The sequence below is a fragment of the Nerophis lumbriciformis genome, linkage group LG25 (genome assembly GCF_033978685.3).
Source record: "Nerophis lumbriciformis linkage group LG25, RoL_Nlum_v2.1, whole genome shotgun sequence".
Classification (NCBI taxonomy): Eukaryota; Metazoa; Chordata; class Actinopteri; order Syngnathiformes; family Syngnathidae; genus Nerophis; species Nerophis lumbriciformis.
The window spans coordinates 11533059-11550717 of NC_084572.2; the positions used below are offsets into that span (position 1 = coordinate 11533059).

The 17659-nt window shown below is 38.6% G+C and overlaps 1 protein-coding gene across 4 annotated transcripts in view; it reads left to right on the forward strand.

Annotated features, from left to right (window-relative positions):
- Positions 1-17659, forward strand: part of septin9b (septin 9b) — a 234122-nt gene that overhangs the window by 58990 nt on the left and 157473 nt on the right. Inside the window, exon 1 of one of the 4 annotated variants that reach the window (XM_061983712.1) lies at positions 16832-16987. The exons of the other annotated variants lie outside the window; for them this stretch is intronic. Within the exon in view, the coding sequence (XP_061839696.1) occupies positions 16933-16987 (55 nt within the window). The 5' untranslated portion in view covers positions 16832-16932. Of the gene's footprint in view, positions 1-16831; positions 16988-17659 lie in introns of those variants that run through there. 4 annotated transcript variants of the gene reach the window in all.

Consider the following 17659-nt stretch of genomic DNA (forward strand, 5'->3'; position numbering starts at 1 on the left):
AGAACAATTTAAAAGCACACAAATAGAACGATACTTAGCTTTTTCGAAACAGCGAGCAGTCAGCGAGCAGTCACGCACGGTGAACCGGAACCGGAAGATGATCTTCACTCAGTACAAATTAAAATATCGACCGCATTACTCTAGCACAGGGATGTCAAACATGCGGCCCATGAGATGAGTTTGCTAAGTGTAAAATTGAGCTGCATTTTTAAATGAAAGAAACTGGTGTTCTAAATGTGGACACTGGATGTCGCAATAGCAATTCTGTTAGGCAAGCAAATAGTTCATACCAGGGTGAGCAAGTATACAGAGCAAGAGGTACATGGTAAAGTGGGGCTTTAAAACAAACAGAAGTAAAATCAACACTTAAAATGCTGCATGAGACACTGCACATTGATATAGTTCTGTGAAAATGATTGTCTTCTGTGCAAATTGAAAGAAAGTGAATAATGGAAGTGACAAATGAGGTAGTTAAAACATAAAACCATTTTTATTTATGCGTTTTATTTAGTTTTTTGTCAAGATGATTATTTGCTTGTTCTATTTTGGGCCGAAGTAAAACAAAGAAAACAATCTGAACTTGTCCTAATAGTATTTTTAAGTTATCATGCCATGATTTTACTCCATGCGGCCCCTGAGCTACAATGACTTTGACACCCCTGATCTAGCATCAATCATATGCTGTTACTACCCTTGGTATCGGCACCACTAATTTATGGATCGATCCGCCCACTTTCAGTATGTGTCTTTTACTGACTATGACAATGTTGGCATGCCAACATTTGTGTTATGGTTTGCAGAGGGAGATGACGGCAACAGACACCAGAGAAAAGGGAATGTTCAATAATTTATTATATATATAGTAAATATATGTATAATAATAAACAATTCTAATAAACTATAGAATTGTGTGTGACAAAATCCAAGACTGTGTATGGTGTAAGACTATGTGTAGTATTTAACTGGAGCGTTTTACCGTAAATGTTGGAGGTGTGTGTTGGGAGGTGCGGTGCTGTCCGACAAGGGCAAGGCAGGCAGAGTTGTCCAGGGGCGTAAGTGGGGTCGAGAGGCAGGAGAGAGTCGCCGTAGTCCGGGGGCAAGCGAGGAGTTGAGAACCAGGGAGCGCGAGGAAGACAGGGAAAATCCAAGAGCACACGACACACAGCGTGACTCGGGGATGCACACAGGGAACTGCGGGGTGAGGGAGGACACGACAATCAACACAGGGAAAGCACAGAGATCAGGACAGAGAGAGAGCATAAAGCTGGGTATCGGCTTACGTTACAGAAGACTATATTCTGGCGCGGCATGGCAGCTTGTGCAGGCTTAAGAAGGCGGCTCGATCATTAGAGGCAGGTGCGCTGATTGCCGGTGAATGATTGCAGCTGGCGGCTGCTGCAGGGCGGAGACGCGCGCGGCGCGTCCCTGGATGTGCGCGGCCGTGGGCGTGGCCCGAGGTGCGACAAGCAGAGCGCAAGGATGAGGCTGCATTGTAATGCGTCCTGGCCGTGACAGTTTGTTATTATATTATCCACGCTTGTCATGATCCGTTGCCCGGGTCATGTTTTGTTGAGTTTGATATTTACCTAGTTGTTGGTTAATTGTATTTCAGCACCCTTGTTTGTGTTCTTGGTTGCCATGTGTGGCGATTTTTGTCACCTGCCTCTGATTAGTGGTCGGGACGCTCACCTGCTCCTGGTCACTAATCAGAGAGATATTTATTCCTGCCTCGCACCATACTCTGTCTGGCAGTCTTGTTCGCAACACACAACATTTACGTTGGGTATTTTATTTTCTTGAGAGCTTAGAATTACTAGTTTCTTGCTCCGTTGTTGGCTAGTCTATTGCTAAGCTTTGCTGTAGCTTATTTTTTTTTTTTTGTATCTTTTGCCTTGTTATTTGTATAAATCACCCTTTTTACCTGCATGTTGCTTCTGTACATCCTTCTGCATCTTGGGGAAACGACCACCACAAAATCATGGGGCTCCGACGTGACAACGCTCTGTGTAATCAAGGCTATTTCTGAGCCATGTGTACGTTAGTAAACTTCACTCCCTGACGACCTCAAGAGCAGTGCTGGCTATTGGGTTGACAGACGGGGCTTTTAGCTTGGGAGCTAGCACGCTCGTCTCTCATGGCGGCGACCCAGGTTTGAGTTCCTGTTAGTAACTACTTACTTTCTGCTGCAATGCGGTTCCACCGAGAATTCTTGAAGTTTACTAAGTACTTATTTCTTGGTGTTGTTTAAAGCTATTAGCATGCATGGTCCAGGCTTGCTGTCAGTGTGTACAATGTTGAGCCTGGTCCTCCAGTCTTGATAATGATACTTAAAATACTAAAAATGCAGTTTATTTGCCAAAATGTTAAAAAAAGCCTAAAAGGGCCTTATTATGCTGAGCCAACTTTTCTTATTGGTACCTGCTGTTGTGTATTTGGGATCTGCATAATTCCCATCCATCCATCCATCTTCAACCGCTTATCCGGAATCGGGTCGCAGGGACAACAGCTCTAGCAGAGACCCCCAGACTTAAGTCTGGGGGTCCCTCTCCAGAACAACATTAGCAACTTCTTCCTGGGGGATGCCGATGCATAAGTCCCGAAAATTTGAAATCAAACCGTGAAGTCATTGCCGAGATATTTATATAAAACAATCTTGCCTTCCTTCATGCTTACCCTAAACGAGCCGTTTGGAACAAATATTGTCCTGTGAAGTTTTTCACACCGGTGACATCAGCGTATCATCCATATATGCCATGAATTTACCCAAAGTGCTTTGGGGAGTCCGCCATAATAGTCGACACTGTGGTTATTAAGCTCTTTTTTTCCTACTATCCTCTTGCTGTGGGGCAGATTGTCATGATCCGTGGTCCGGATCATGTTTTGTGTTTTGTGTTTGTTTTGGACTCCTTCGGTTCCTGTTTGTACACCTCCTGAGTTTGTTACCATGGCTACTTATGATTTTCACCTGCCTCTGGTGTTCGGGACGCTCACCTGTTTGTAATCAGAGACATTATTTAAGCCTGCCTTTGCCGGTCACTCGTCCTGGCTTCTTTGTTTGCTTCATGCTACTGTTACGAAAGTTTTGCTTGCCTCCTAGCTCATGCTAAGTCTAGCTTCAAGTGCTATCGGCACCTTGTTCCGTCGGTTGTTTTCTGTTTTGTACCTCTTCGATTCTTGTTTCAAGATTAAATCAGGTTCCTACCTGCAAGTCCAATCCGGAGTCGTCCGCTTGCTTCCCGGGAGAACGAACCTCGCATAAAGATGCGAACCCAACGTAACACAGATTGGCTCGCACATGCACATGCATCCTCCGCTGTTGTCTTAATACAAAGTACTTTGTCAGTAGACTCGATATGGAAACCTTAAAAACTGCAACATGGATGATGGGGAGATGAAGCTGTCGAAGTGGAGGCACATACACACAACGGCAAACAAGAGAAAGCGACTTGAAGATGGTCTGTAAAACATAATCTATGCGACATTTTGACAAAAAGAACCACCATTATATGTTATGTAGACTACAGGGAAGTGTTTTAAATACAGAAAAAAATAATCTAAATTAGAGATGTCTGATAATATCGGCCCGATAAATGCGATAAAATGTAATATCGGAAATTATCGGTATCGTTTTTTTGTTATCGGTATCGGTTTTTTTAATTTTTAATTTATTTATTTTTTTAATTTTTATTAAATAAACATAAAAAACACAAGATACACTTAAAATTAGTGCACCAACCCAAAAAAACTCCCTCTCCCATTTACACTCATTCACACTCATTCACACAAAAGGGTTGCTTCTTTCTGTTATTAATATTCTGGTTCCTAAATTATATATCAATATATATCAATACAGTCTGCAGGGATACAGTCCGTAAGCACACATGATTGTGCGTGCTGCTGGTCCACTAATAGTACTAACCTTTAACAGTTAATTTGACTAATTTTCATTAATTACCAGTTTCTATGTAACTGTTTTTATATTGTTTCACTTTCTTTTTTTATTCAAGAAAATGTTTTTAATTTATTTATCTTATTTTATTTTATTAATTTTTTTTAAAAGGACCTTATCTTCACCATACCTGGTTGTCCAAATTAGGCATAATAATGTGTTAATTCCACGACTGTATATATCGGTTGATATCGGTATCGGTAATTAAAGAGTTGGACAATATCGGAATATCGGATATCGGCAAAAAGCCATTATTGGACATCCCTAATCTAAATGTATGACCCTTTAAGGGAGCGGCTGCACACTGTGTATGGTGACACATGATTAGCTGTTAGCCGATGGTCAACTGGGGGACTAAAGATAAATACAGTGTCAGCTGAAGGAGATTGGTGTTTGTGATTGACATTTAAAAGCTTTAATCGGCAATTGCGATCGCATACTTTTTCTAGATACATTTTTAGTTTAAAGCACCATTGACTTAAAGTGCTTGTTCTTCCCTCTAGCAGTGGATTGTGGCCCAGCCTCTTTTCCTGCAGGCCAATATTTGAGGACATATGTGCATTTGTATATGCATGTGTATATCCATTATTCATTCTAAATGAGTTCATATAAGCACCGACATAAGGAAAAGCTGTACCTGGCCTTAAATGGGCACATAATGGTTTCCTTCATAATCATAATCTCAGTGTGAAGGAAACCATGGACGTCACCCAGTTCAGCATGTTCCATAAAAGAGGTGTAGAGGATATCCTTTTAGGAGTTAACGCCTCGCACTTGTACTGTTGCACTCCCACCGTCTCTTATATTCTTTTAATTAAACTTAAGAATGGCGATAAGCCTGATTTCTCTGCTGTCCGTCACGCACAGGCAGGATGTGCGACATTGTTCAGCGTGATGGAAACACAAATGATGTAAGGCGAGCGCCTCACTGACTGACAGCGTCCTCAGCTGACTGCTGTAGGTGCTTTGAGAAAATAACCAGAAATACTAAATTAGTGCCAATGTATGACTCATTTAATTCCTGAAGCAGGTGTTTCACATTTTGTGCACTTTGTCAGTTTCATAGCGTAAGTGACAACAGTACAATACTAACACACGTTGAAGCAACTTGATCTTGATCTATGGCTTGCCCTCAGTAGGTCACAGGTGAGCTGAAGCCTATCACAGCCTACTTTACATCCTTGATCACGTGTCAAACTCAAGGACTGAGGGCCAGATTTGGCCTGCCGCATAATTTTATGTGGCCCGCGAACGCCTGGAAATAATATGCGTCAAAGTGCTTTATCTTTTCTAACTAAATGTTTTGTTTTTTTTCCATTTTGACATAAAAAATATATGTACCGTATTTTTCGGAGTATAAGTCGCTCCGGAGTATAAGTCGCACCGGCCGAAAATGCATAATAAAGAAGGAAAAAAACATATATACCGTATATTACCAAATAGTAGCTCGCGTTTATTTCACAAAATTGATTTTGGAGACAGGCGTTTAAAAGAAGCAGGCGGTTATTTGCACAAGGCTTTTATTTATTTTTGCACCAGCCTGCATCAGGCCATTATTTGGTTACAATGGTTTCTGTCCAGTATTTTTTTTTTCGTACAAAAAACTTTAAATGTAAAAGCTATTGTAAACATACAAACAAAAAAACAAGAGATCAACATGAGGTAGGCTATCAAAAGACAAGAGATCAACAAGGCCTCAACATGGCATGATTGTCTTCTGTGCAAATTGAAAGAAAGTGAATAATGGAAATGACAAATGACGTACCGCATTTTTCGGAGGATAAGTCGCTCCGGAGTATAAGTCGCACCGGCCGAAAATGCATAATAAATAAGGAAAAAAACATACATAAGTCGCACTGGAGTATAAGTCACATTTTTAGGGGAAATTTATTTGATAAAACCCAACACCAAGAATAGACATTTGAAAGGCAATTTAAAATAAATAAAGAATAGTGAACAACAGGCTGCATAAGTATACGTTATATGAGGCATGAATAACCAACTGAGAACGTGCCTGGTATGTTAACGTAACATATTATGGTAAGAGTCATTCAAATAACTATAACATATAGAACATGCTATACGTTTACCAAACAATCTGTCACTCCTAATCGCTAAATCCCATGAAATCTTATACGTCTAGTCTCTTACGTGAATGAGCTAAATAATATTATTTGATATTTTACGGTAATGTGTTAATAATTTCACACATAAGTCGCTCCTGAGTATAAGTCGCACCCCCGGCCAAACTATGAAAAAAAACTGCGACTTATAGTCCGAAAAATACGGTACATCATGCATTTGCATGTTTTTGAAACTTTATTATCTAATAATGCAACAAAATATCATATTATCATACATTCCAAAACAAATAAAAAATAAAAATAAATGCCTGACTTATGATTTCAAAGCAAGTTATCCATCAAACTTGCAAAAATGACAATCGACTTTACAGTAAAATGTTGGCGACAAATCTGCTAACAATGGCAGCTCTGTTGCATGAATTGTACTGTAAAAAATGATACTGTTTTTCCTTTCCGTTTACAGTGATATTTTTACAGTAAAAGTTAAAGAGTATTCATACAGTCCCACGTTTTTTCCGTGGGCCCGACCGAATAGGGAACTAACAAGGGAGGTGAAAAAGAGAAAAGAGAGTGCAAGACTGGTGAATGTGCTGCTGTGTGTGTAGAACTCATATAAAGTGGAGTCCAGCGTGGCTGCCGTTATGGCGCTTCTAGCGAGGAAGACAACGAAACTATTCTTCTCTAAACAACTCAACTGTAACCCGCTTTTAACCCACAGCCGGCGAAGTTGGTGAGAGATAAAATAATAGAGTTACACACTTTATTCAGCATTCCTTACACATTCCTTATTCTCGCACCTTAATTGTAAGAAGTTATTAAGTGATTATTGTGATTTTACAATTTTGTTTACATTGTTTGTATGAGCTTTTTCCATAGTTGTGTGTTTCTTTTCCTTTCCTTTCTGCCTTGATAGCTAAGGGGATTAGAATCAGAGAAAGGTTACATTTTAATAAAACTGTTTACATTTAATATATTTGGTGTATATTGTAGCATCCCGGAAGAGTTAGTGCTGCAAGGGGTTCTGGGTATTTGTTCTGTTGTGTTTATGTTGTGTTACGGTGCGGATGTTCTCCCGAAATGTGTTTGTCATTCTTGTTTGGTGTGGGTTCACAGTGTGGCGCATATTTGTAACAGTGTTAAAGTTGTTTATACGGCCTGTGACCTGTATGGCTGTTGACCAAGTATGAATTGCATTCACTTGTGTGTGTGAAAAGCCGTAGATATCATGTGACTGGGCCGGCACGCAAAGGCAGTGCCTTTAAGGTTTATTGGCGCTCTGTACTTCTCCCTATGTCCGTGTACCACTCCGTACAGCTGCGTTTTAAAAAGTCATAAATTTTACTTTTTTAAAACCGATACCGATAATTTCCGATATTACATTTTAAAGCATTTATCGGCCGATAATATCGGCAGTTCGATATAAGCAATAATATCGGCAGTTCGATATTATCGGACATCCCTATTAATAAGTACTTAATAATGACTAATTAAGAGCCAATATGTTCCTAATTTGCATGTTAATAAGCAACTAATTAATGGTGAATATGTTCCCCATACTAAAGTGTTACCACTATTTACATTGTAGATTGTCACTGAAGTCATCAAAATTATGAATGAACACATGTGGAATTATGTATTTAACAAAAAAAGGTGAAATAACTGAAAACATGTTTTACATTGTAGTTTCTTCAAAATAGCCACCCTTTGCTCTGATAACTGCTTTGCACACTCTTGGCATTCTCTCGATGAGCTTCACGCACACCTGTGAAGGGAAAACCATTTCAGGTGACTACCTCTTGAAGCTCATCGGGAGAATGCCAAGAGTGTGCGAAAAAGTAATCAGAGCAAAGGGTGGCTATTTTGATGAAACTAGAGTATAAAACATGTTTTCAGTTATTTCCCCTTTTTTGTTAAGTATATAACTCCACATGTGTTCATTCATAGTTTTGATGCCTTCAGTGACAATCTAAAATGTAAATAATCATGAAAATAAAGAAAACCCATTGAATGAGGAGAAGGTGTGTCCAAACTTTTGGCCTGCGCTGTATATTGTGATCCAGTTTTGAGCCATATCGAGCACGAGCAAACACACCAGTCCACCAATGATTTGACCTGAGCACTGACCATATAGCAGCCCGCAGTCAACCATCTGTGTTTATATTCCCTTGTCCTAATTCAAACTGCATTACATGTTTTGGCAAAAATAATCACATTTTAGAATATCACTAACTGCAAGCATATTGTGTACCGTTCCACATCAAACACACGCCCACACAACATTACCAGCAATGACACAAAAGTCTAACTTTGTGTCACTATGCTAAGTAGTTTTGGTTTGGCGAAATGTACCCTTCAGACACTCAAACACAACTCCCAAGCACGTGTATACACATGCACATTTTCACTTGACACACACACACACACATGCTTCCCCACATGTTGTTTTGGAGCTTTTCCTCATTCTGTCGCTCAGCATTGCCTTGCAGCCAGTGTGTGTCCCCGTTTTCATAAACACACACTGGCTGTAGAAGAGTGCATTTCACACACACTGTATGTTTTTGTTTAATTGAGTGCTGCTAAAAAAACCTTGTGGTGCAGCTTTTACAACACAAGTCAGATTGGACGGCGTTGTGCTGATGGGCTGCACACTTAGTCGCAACTAAGTACAGTGTGTATTTACAGTATATGCTGCATAGAGTACGCACCAATGTAATTGTTATCTACTCTGCTCCCACGTGCACATGTATGTTAACCAGCACGTGCAGGTTGCAGGCCAAAACACACAAACTATAAATGTGCACGCACAGCTGCAAAATATATGGCGCATGTTATGCATACTCCAATAAAAAGCAAAAACATAAAGATTTTCGAAGGGACAGATGTTCTCCCGTGGTTAAATCTCGAATACTGCGTGTTTACCCCGTGACATTTTCTGTTCCTCGTCATGAGACACCTCGCCAGCGACTGCACCATAAACACACAAGGTTTCTGTGTTTTTTCTGAGGTGCCATTGACCTCTCAGGTGTTAAAAGGTGCATTTTGGCATCTTATTAGCGTCCACTACAATGACGTCTTTTTTTTTTTTTGCTCCAATGGCCTTGCAGCCTATTAAAGCCGCAGCTGCGACTGATTGTTTGTCATAGAAACGCTATTGTGATACAGTTGCGATCAAATGTTTACATACAGCTGTAAAGAACATAATGTCATGGCTGTCTTGAGTTTCCAATACTTTCTACAACTCTTATTTTTTGTGATAGAGTGATTGGAGCACATATTTGTTGGTCAAAAAAAAAACATTCATGAAGTTTGGTTCTTGTTTTTGTTTTATCTGACCACAGAACTTTCCTCCAGAAGGTCTTATCTTTGTCCATGTGATGTCAGATGAAACAAAAATTTAGCTGTTTGGCCACAATACCCAGCAGTATGTTTGGAGGAGAAAAGGTGAGGCCTTTATTCCCAGGATCACCATGCCCACTGTCTAGCATAGTGGTGGTAGTATTATGCTCTGGGCCTGTTTTGCTGCCAATGGAACTGGTGCTTTAAATAGGACAATGAAAAAGGAGGATTACCTCCAAATTCTTCAGGACAACCTAAAATCATCAGCCCGCAAGTTGGGTTTTGGGCGCAGTTGGGTGTTTCAACAGGACAATGACCCCAAACACATGTCAAAAGTGGTAAAGGAATGGTTAAATTAGGCTAGAATTAAGGTTTTAGAATGGCCTTCCCAAAGTCCTGACTTAAACGTGTGGACAATGCTGAAGAAACAAGTCCATGTCAGAAAACCAACAAATTTAACTGAACTGCACCAATTGTGTTAAGAGGAGTGGTCAAAATTCAACCAGAAGCTTGTGGATGGCTACCAAAAGCGCCTTTTGGCAGTGAAATTTGCCAAGGGACATGTAACCAAATATTAACATTGCTGTATGTATACTTTTGACCCAGCAGATTTGCTCACATTTTCAGTAGATCCATAATAAATTCATAAAAGAACCAAACTTCATGAATGTTTTTTGTGACCAACAAGTATATGCTCCAATAACTATATCACAAAAAAATAAGAGTTGTAGAAAGTATTGGAAACTCAAGACAGCCATGACATTATGTTTTTCACAAGTGTATGTCAACTTTTGATCGCGACTGTATGTAATCAATAGTTATTAGACATCTCTGTCTGGAAGTGGACCTCTTTGACTTGATTTCCTTTAGGAGTTTGGGGACCTTCTTTACTTTTATGTTCTCTTATTAGGCCAAGACTTGTGTGTAATCAACAAATCATGATTTGTTTAACATTTCAAACATTACCTGTACAATTATTGAGGGCTTCACAAATGGAAAAAGATTACCATTTTTTCTCATGGAAAAAATATAATTGAATTTTGAATCATTGGAGTTGAACGAGTGTCCTTCAAAAATTAAATGGTCCTCTGTGTCTTAGAAGTAGGCAGTAGCAGTTCCAATTATAACATTTCAACAATTTAAGCAACACTAAGGAATAATTTTACCTTCAAGTACTAGTTTCATAATCATCTCGATAGTCCATTGGCTTGTCAGAAGAAGAATGGTGTCTATAAATGCTAAGGCAACTACAAGTCACGTCTGTAATATTGATGGACCAGTAAGGACACTCCTCGGTACTAAGAGTTATGTGTTATACATGTGCAAAGTGTGGCAGTTTATGTTTAGTATGTACACTTTCTTTTTGTATATATGTACAGTATGTTTGCTACTGTCGGTTTGTATTTATTTGACTTAAAACTATGGGTGTCCTGATCTGATATTGATATCAGTCCGATATCAGCAAAAGAACAAGTATTGCATTACAGTCGTTTTCATTCCAAAACTTCAATACAAGCAATCCTGCAGCAGTGGCGTTATCTACAACAAGGCTACTATAAACTAACCGCCATACATCAAGCTCTGCAATAAGCATCCTTAATTGAACACTACTGCAGTTTAAAACGCCACATGTGCAGAGGTGGGTAGTAACGCACTACATTTACTCCGTTACATTTACTTGAGTAACTTTTGGGATGAATTGTACTTCTAAGAGTAGTTTTAATGCAACATACTTTTACTTGAGTATATTTATAGAGAAGAAACGCTACTTTTACTCCGCTCCATTTATCTACATTCAGCTCGCTACTCGCTACCGATTTTTATCGATCTGTTAAAGCACGCTTTGTTTGTTTTGGTTTGTCAGACAGACCTTCAATTTAGCATCTATCGCATGCCTGTGTTTCACCAATCAAATAAAGTCACTGGTGACGTTTGATTCTGTTTCACCAATCAGATGCAGTCACTGGTGACGTTGGACCAATCAAACAGAGCCAGGCGGTCACATGACCGTCACACGTGGACCCCAACTTAAACAAGTTGAAAAACTTATTCGGGTGTTACCATTTAGTGGTCAATTGTACGGAATATGTACTGTACTGTGCAATCTACTAATAAAAGTTTCAATCAATCAATCAAAAGTGTGAAGGAAAAAAAGACACTTTTTTATTTCAACCGTACCTCTCTCAAAAGCCTAAAGACTGACCGCACAGTTCTTGTCTTCACAATAAAAGTGCTGCTCCATCGCGCATGCGCTAACAAAATAAGAGTCTCCGAACACCAGGGCAAACATGCTAGCAAGCTACAGAGTTTGCCGCCAATGTATTTCTTGTAAAGTGTATAAAAAACGAATATGGAAGCTGGACAAATAAGATGCCAAAAACCAACCACTTTCATGTGGTATTAGACAGAAAGGAGGAACTTTTCTTCTCCTCCATTTGAAAACGTGGACGTTATCAGCACTGCTGTCTGATTCCAATCAATGCAAGTCATCAGAATCAGGTAATACACCAACTTATATTCTTGTCTTCATGAAAGAAAGGAATCTTTATGTTAAACATGCATGTATATTCATTAAAACACCTTTAACATGTGAACAAAAACGGCAAAATAAATAAATATAAATTGTATACTGAATATATAAATGTATGTATATACATATATATATATATGATATGTGTGTGTATGTATATGTATATATGAGGTAGATCACCTCGATGTGGTCATTTATTAAGTAATTGATTAACGTTGAAAAACTTATTGGGGTGTTACCATTTAGTGGTCAATTGTACGGAATATGTACTGTACTGTGCAATCTACTAATACTAGTTTCAATCAATCAATCAATGAATGCCTACTGAGCCTATGGTGCTGTTACGTGATTGTGGCTCAATTTGCCTGAATTTGTTTTTATTTTAATGTATTATTATTTAATATATATTATTGTTTTAGTTGCTTAAGAGATATTCCTGGCTCTGAATTTGCTCACTGCTATTTTTATGTTTTTGTGCATTATTTGTTGCCGTCATCATTAAACGAACAGGTTACTCATCAGTTACTCAGTACTTGAGTAGTTTTTTCACAACATACTTTTTACTTTTACTCAAGTAAATATTTGGGTGACTACTCCTTACTTTTACTTGAGTAATACATCTCTAAAGTAACAGTTCTCTTACTTGAGTACAATTTCTGGCTACTCTACCCACCTCTGCACATGTGTCAAATGATTATAGTTGCATATTACTTACAGATACAAAGTATCCAAGGCTGAACTGTATTACAAAGTATCCAGCAACAAACGTATCCACATCATTCAACTTACTGCGTCATGATCTTAACTTAATAAATTGTTGTGACCACTTGGTGTCACCACAACACAAATGAACACACCATTTCAAAAGCAGGAATCTGTCATAAGGTTAGTGTTTTCATACCTACCATTGTTCTGAGTAATTTTTACTTGAATAAACATTTTCTAACATTGCACACTACAAAATAATAAAAGTATTAATGATTTGTGCTGACATTGTAAGGGATCAATATCTATATTGGCCAATATTCAAGGCTTCAATGTCGGTATGGTATCGGAAGTGAAAAAGTTGTATCGGCACACCCTTGCTTAGAAGTACAGTACTTTGGACTTTAAAACTATCTCCTTACTGCTACTTCAAGAGCAGTGAGCACCCATTAAAAAACCTATTGTAGCTTTAAGGATGGGATGTGTAACCATAACCAACACATTAAGCAGTCATTCACACGACTAAATTACAGCATAAACTGAACAAACCTGTTTGTTTTGGGCTATTTATTGACAGGGGAATTTGAGGAACTATGAAAAACTGTCTCAAAGTGTAAGTGTTTTGAGGAACAAAAACACACATAAAACGCTTGTCTGCAAATATTACAGCGATTTCCCTTTTTCCTAGATCAGGGCTGTCTAAGCAACAGCGGATGTTTTGTTCGGATATCTTAGCATATAATGACCTACTGACCATGGTAATGATTTTTAGCAACTTAAAAGCACACATTGTACCAAAGTGGGCCCCAGCATCCTTCAATTTTCTGTATTTAGCACCTGGAAATGATCCTATCACTAATTGCGTTTCTCCAAATCAGGGGTTCTTAACCTTTTTGACTTCGGGTCCCAACTTTTCCACTACAGAGAGACTCGGCGTCCACTAATACCGATACTGCTACTGATGCTTTATTTGTTACTTGGGACAATGCACATTAATGAACATATAATATGTAAGAACTCCTTCATTCCGCACTCCATCCAGCTGTATAATCACTCGCCATACAGCAATAGATGATCTACTCTCTATTTTATGCTGGCCTTTTTTTTTTTTAATTTATTTTATTTTATTTTTATTTTATAAACATTTTTGCTGCAGCTGTTACATATACGGTACTGTAATACTCTACATGGTAATTGGGATTTGTTAGATATTGTATATATTATATACTATAACATAATATATCAGTATATTTTACATACTGTATATATAATATGTAAATATTACATATATGTTATATTTTATATTGCTACTATAGTACATTTTTTGTCTACTTAGTACCTGCATTATCCTTTCCATGCTTTGAAACTGAGCTACTGTGTGGAACAATTTCCCTTGTGGATCAATAAAGTTTGTCTAAGTCTAAATGTGCCAAATTGTAGCCAAAGGACCATTTCCATCTGTCGTTCCCTGCAGGTTGATGGTGTATAACATCATTGTATCAACATCAGACATAAACAATACAACAAAATGTCGTCAATTCTGGACCATAAGCCACTACTTTTTTTCTACACTTTGAACCTTGCGGCTTATACAATGGTGCGGCTAATTTATGGATTTTTGTTCGCTGACAGCCATAAAAAAACAAACCCAAAAACAAGAAAATATACGTAATAAGTACAATAAATACACAGACTCGGATTTAATAATTAAAATAAAATGGAGACCCATGTAAAACAGTAGGTTGCCGCATCACCTCAGCTTAAAACAGATCAATAATAAAGTTGCTATAGTACTTAAAGTGCTTAACCCTTGAGAAGAGAAGTGCTAAAGTGCAAGTGTGCTAAATTATTGCATATATTGTAAGTTAAAGTGCTGGAAAATTGCACCAAAATAGCATAAATAAGTGTATCTATGTATGAAATATTGCACCGTGTATGGACTTTTACCATGTACCACCTGTACCACCCACATATTTACACTGAATTAGCAATCTTACCCTTGATTCTAATCGTATTTAATAATTATATCTAACCTACTTACAGTTTACGACCTTGTCAAATGATGCAAAACCATGTGTTAATCACAAATAATATTATTTATTGAACACACAAATCTTACGCGTAGGTCAGGCTGATTAGAAAAATAGGTAGTAACCAAGTATACTGCATAAGAAGGGACTCATAAACATCCATCCATCCATTTGCTTGTCCCTCTTATCGGTCGTGGGGGTGCTGGAGCCTACCCCAGCTGCACTCGGGCGGAAGTCCGGGTACACCCTGGACAAGTCGCCACTTCATCGCAGGGCAAACCCAGATTGACAACATTCACACTTACATTTACACACTAAGGCCAATTTAGTGCAACGGACAAAAAATATATTACTTATTTTGTGCTACAATAAATAAACTGAATTAATAATGAATATGTTTCTTAACTAAACTATCAATAAAACTAAAGTTGAGATGAATATACAGACCTCTTGAGTCATAATTTTTGCGCTTAAACTTCTTTATGACTTCCGCTCCAGACTTCTGTTTGTTTGATATTGTCATTACTGCCACAAGTGGTGAAAAAGTGCATTACAACTGAGTTTGCTGTAGCCCAGGGGCCGGCATACCAAAATGTCGAAAGAGCCATATTGGACCAAAAATACAAAACAAAAATATGTCTGGAGCCACGAAAAAATTAAAAGCCTTATATAAGTGTTAGAATGAAGACAACACATGATGTAATTGTAAGTGTCTATATTAGCTAAATTAGCCTACTGTCAAAGGCTGACGCAAATCTTCGTTGACAGAAATGTTGTCTTTAAATTTTTATTCTACACATTTTTGCAACATTGGAAATCATTAGTAAAATGGAGGCTTCTCACAGGATGAGATAACTTCTGGAAATTACTGGCTTAGAATGGCCAAAGGTATAGATGTGTGTGTCCAAGTTTAAGGAAACGGCAGGCTGTCTTCTTCTAATGGATTTTTCACAATCTTTGCAAGCTTTGTAACGTTTGCTGTGGTCTGGAACAACAGCCATTATCACATACAGATAATGTGTCATGAGATATACAAATATAAATTAAATACACAGAAAAGATAAGTAAAGGGAATTAAACAAACAAGGCATGATGATGCAATGTGTACATACAGCTAGCCTAAATAGCATGTTAGCATCGAATAGCTTGCAGTCATGGGTTGACCAAATTTGCCTGATAAGCACTCCAGCAAAACAATAAAATCAACAAAGCTCACCTATGTGCATTCACGCACAGCATAAAACGTTTGGTGGACAAAATGTGACAAAGAAGGAGTGGCATAAAACACGTCTTTCTGTGACAGCGTCGGAGAAAGTTGTACATGTAAACAAACTACGATGAGTTCAAGGACCGCTGAAATTAGTAGGACAAAACGGTGCTTGCCAAATACTCTCGTCAGTGAAACATGTTTAATACAAACAGTGGGATTTCTAACAATTAGGAAGGTTTGTGTCATGTTTGTTGTCCTAGAGAAAATATATTAAAACAAAAAATATATATTTTTTCTTCATCTTTTTCCATTTTCACACATCTCTGAAAGAGGTCCAGGGAGCCACGAGGGCAGCGCTAAAGAGCCGCGGGTTGCTGACCCCCGCTGTAGCCCATACATACCACAGCTGAGAAATAGATATTTTTTTGGAAGCCCTCAAGGTGGCGCTCGCTGCCTAACAATGGGCCCTGGCCCTATGGTTAAGAAATGCTGCTCTAAATGACCTATTAACACAACGTTGCGAGCCATAATACTCCATTCCAGAGAGTTGGTTAGTGCTGAAATCTCACTGGTTGCCCAGAGGCGCCATCCTGGTTTCCTAATGTCAACTTTCACCAGGAAGTCTCCCAGGTTTTCGTGTCAGAGAGACCACTGAGGTGACCGCACTTTTAATGAGCATGCCTGGCTCGTAGAGGCCGCTTGGCCAAAAGTGAAGTTACGATGCAGACGACCGTGCCTTAAAGACAGAGGCTCTTTGTTTCAGTGACCATGTAGTCCAAACTGATGGTCAGAAATCTAACCTTTGCAAGGGAAGGGTCTGGAGGAATGACTTGCGTGTGCATGCTGGAGTGTGTGTGGGGGGCAGGGGAAACACACACACACACACACACACACACACAGGACATGAAGGGAGTAGGGGGAGTGTATCTTTTGCCACAGGGAGGGGTGAAGAAGGGAGGAGGAGGCATGCTGGTTCATTCCCTGAACTTCGTTTTATACACAACTTTGTGGCTGGTCCACAGAAAGTTAAAGATCTTGCTGAGCTTGGTACACTTCTTCAGTTTGGACATCCAACCAGCCGGAGAAAAATGTCGGATTCTGGAGTTAATCCACACTTGGAGGGAATTATTTCTGATTTTGAAGGTCTGTGTTGTCTTTCTTTCCTGGAAACGTGCATAAGTGACTGTAATGTGTAGTTATATACAGTAATTTGATGCAGTCTTGTGACGTGTGTGTGTGAGATGATATGTACATAAACATTGTCATACACCATCAATGGCAGCAATAAACACACAACTGTAATACCTGAAAAACTTTAGCTGTCATAATACTAGAACAGGGGTGTCAAACTAATTTTCATTGAGGGCCACATTGCAGTAAGGGCCGCCCTCAGAATATTTATAACTAGTAATGTATAAGGAATTTCCTATTGATATTACATAATTGCCTTTGCATTTGATTATTATATTTTTTACATACACCGTCAAATAATCTTTGTACAAACCCCGTTTCCATATGAGTTGGGAAATTGTGTTATATGTAAATATAAACGGAATACAATAATTTGCAAATCCTTTTCAACCCATATTCAATTGAATGCACTACAAAGACAAGATATTTGATGTTCAAACTCATACATTTTTTTTTTTTTTTGCAAATAATAATTAACTTAGAATTTCATGGCTGCAACACGTGCCAAAGTAGTTGGGAAAGGGCATGTTCACCACTGTGTTACATGGCCTTTCCTTTTAGCAACACTCAGTAAACGTTTGGGAACTGAGGAAACACATTTTTTAAGCTTCTCAGGTGGAATTA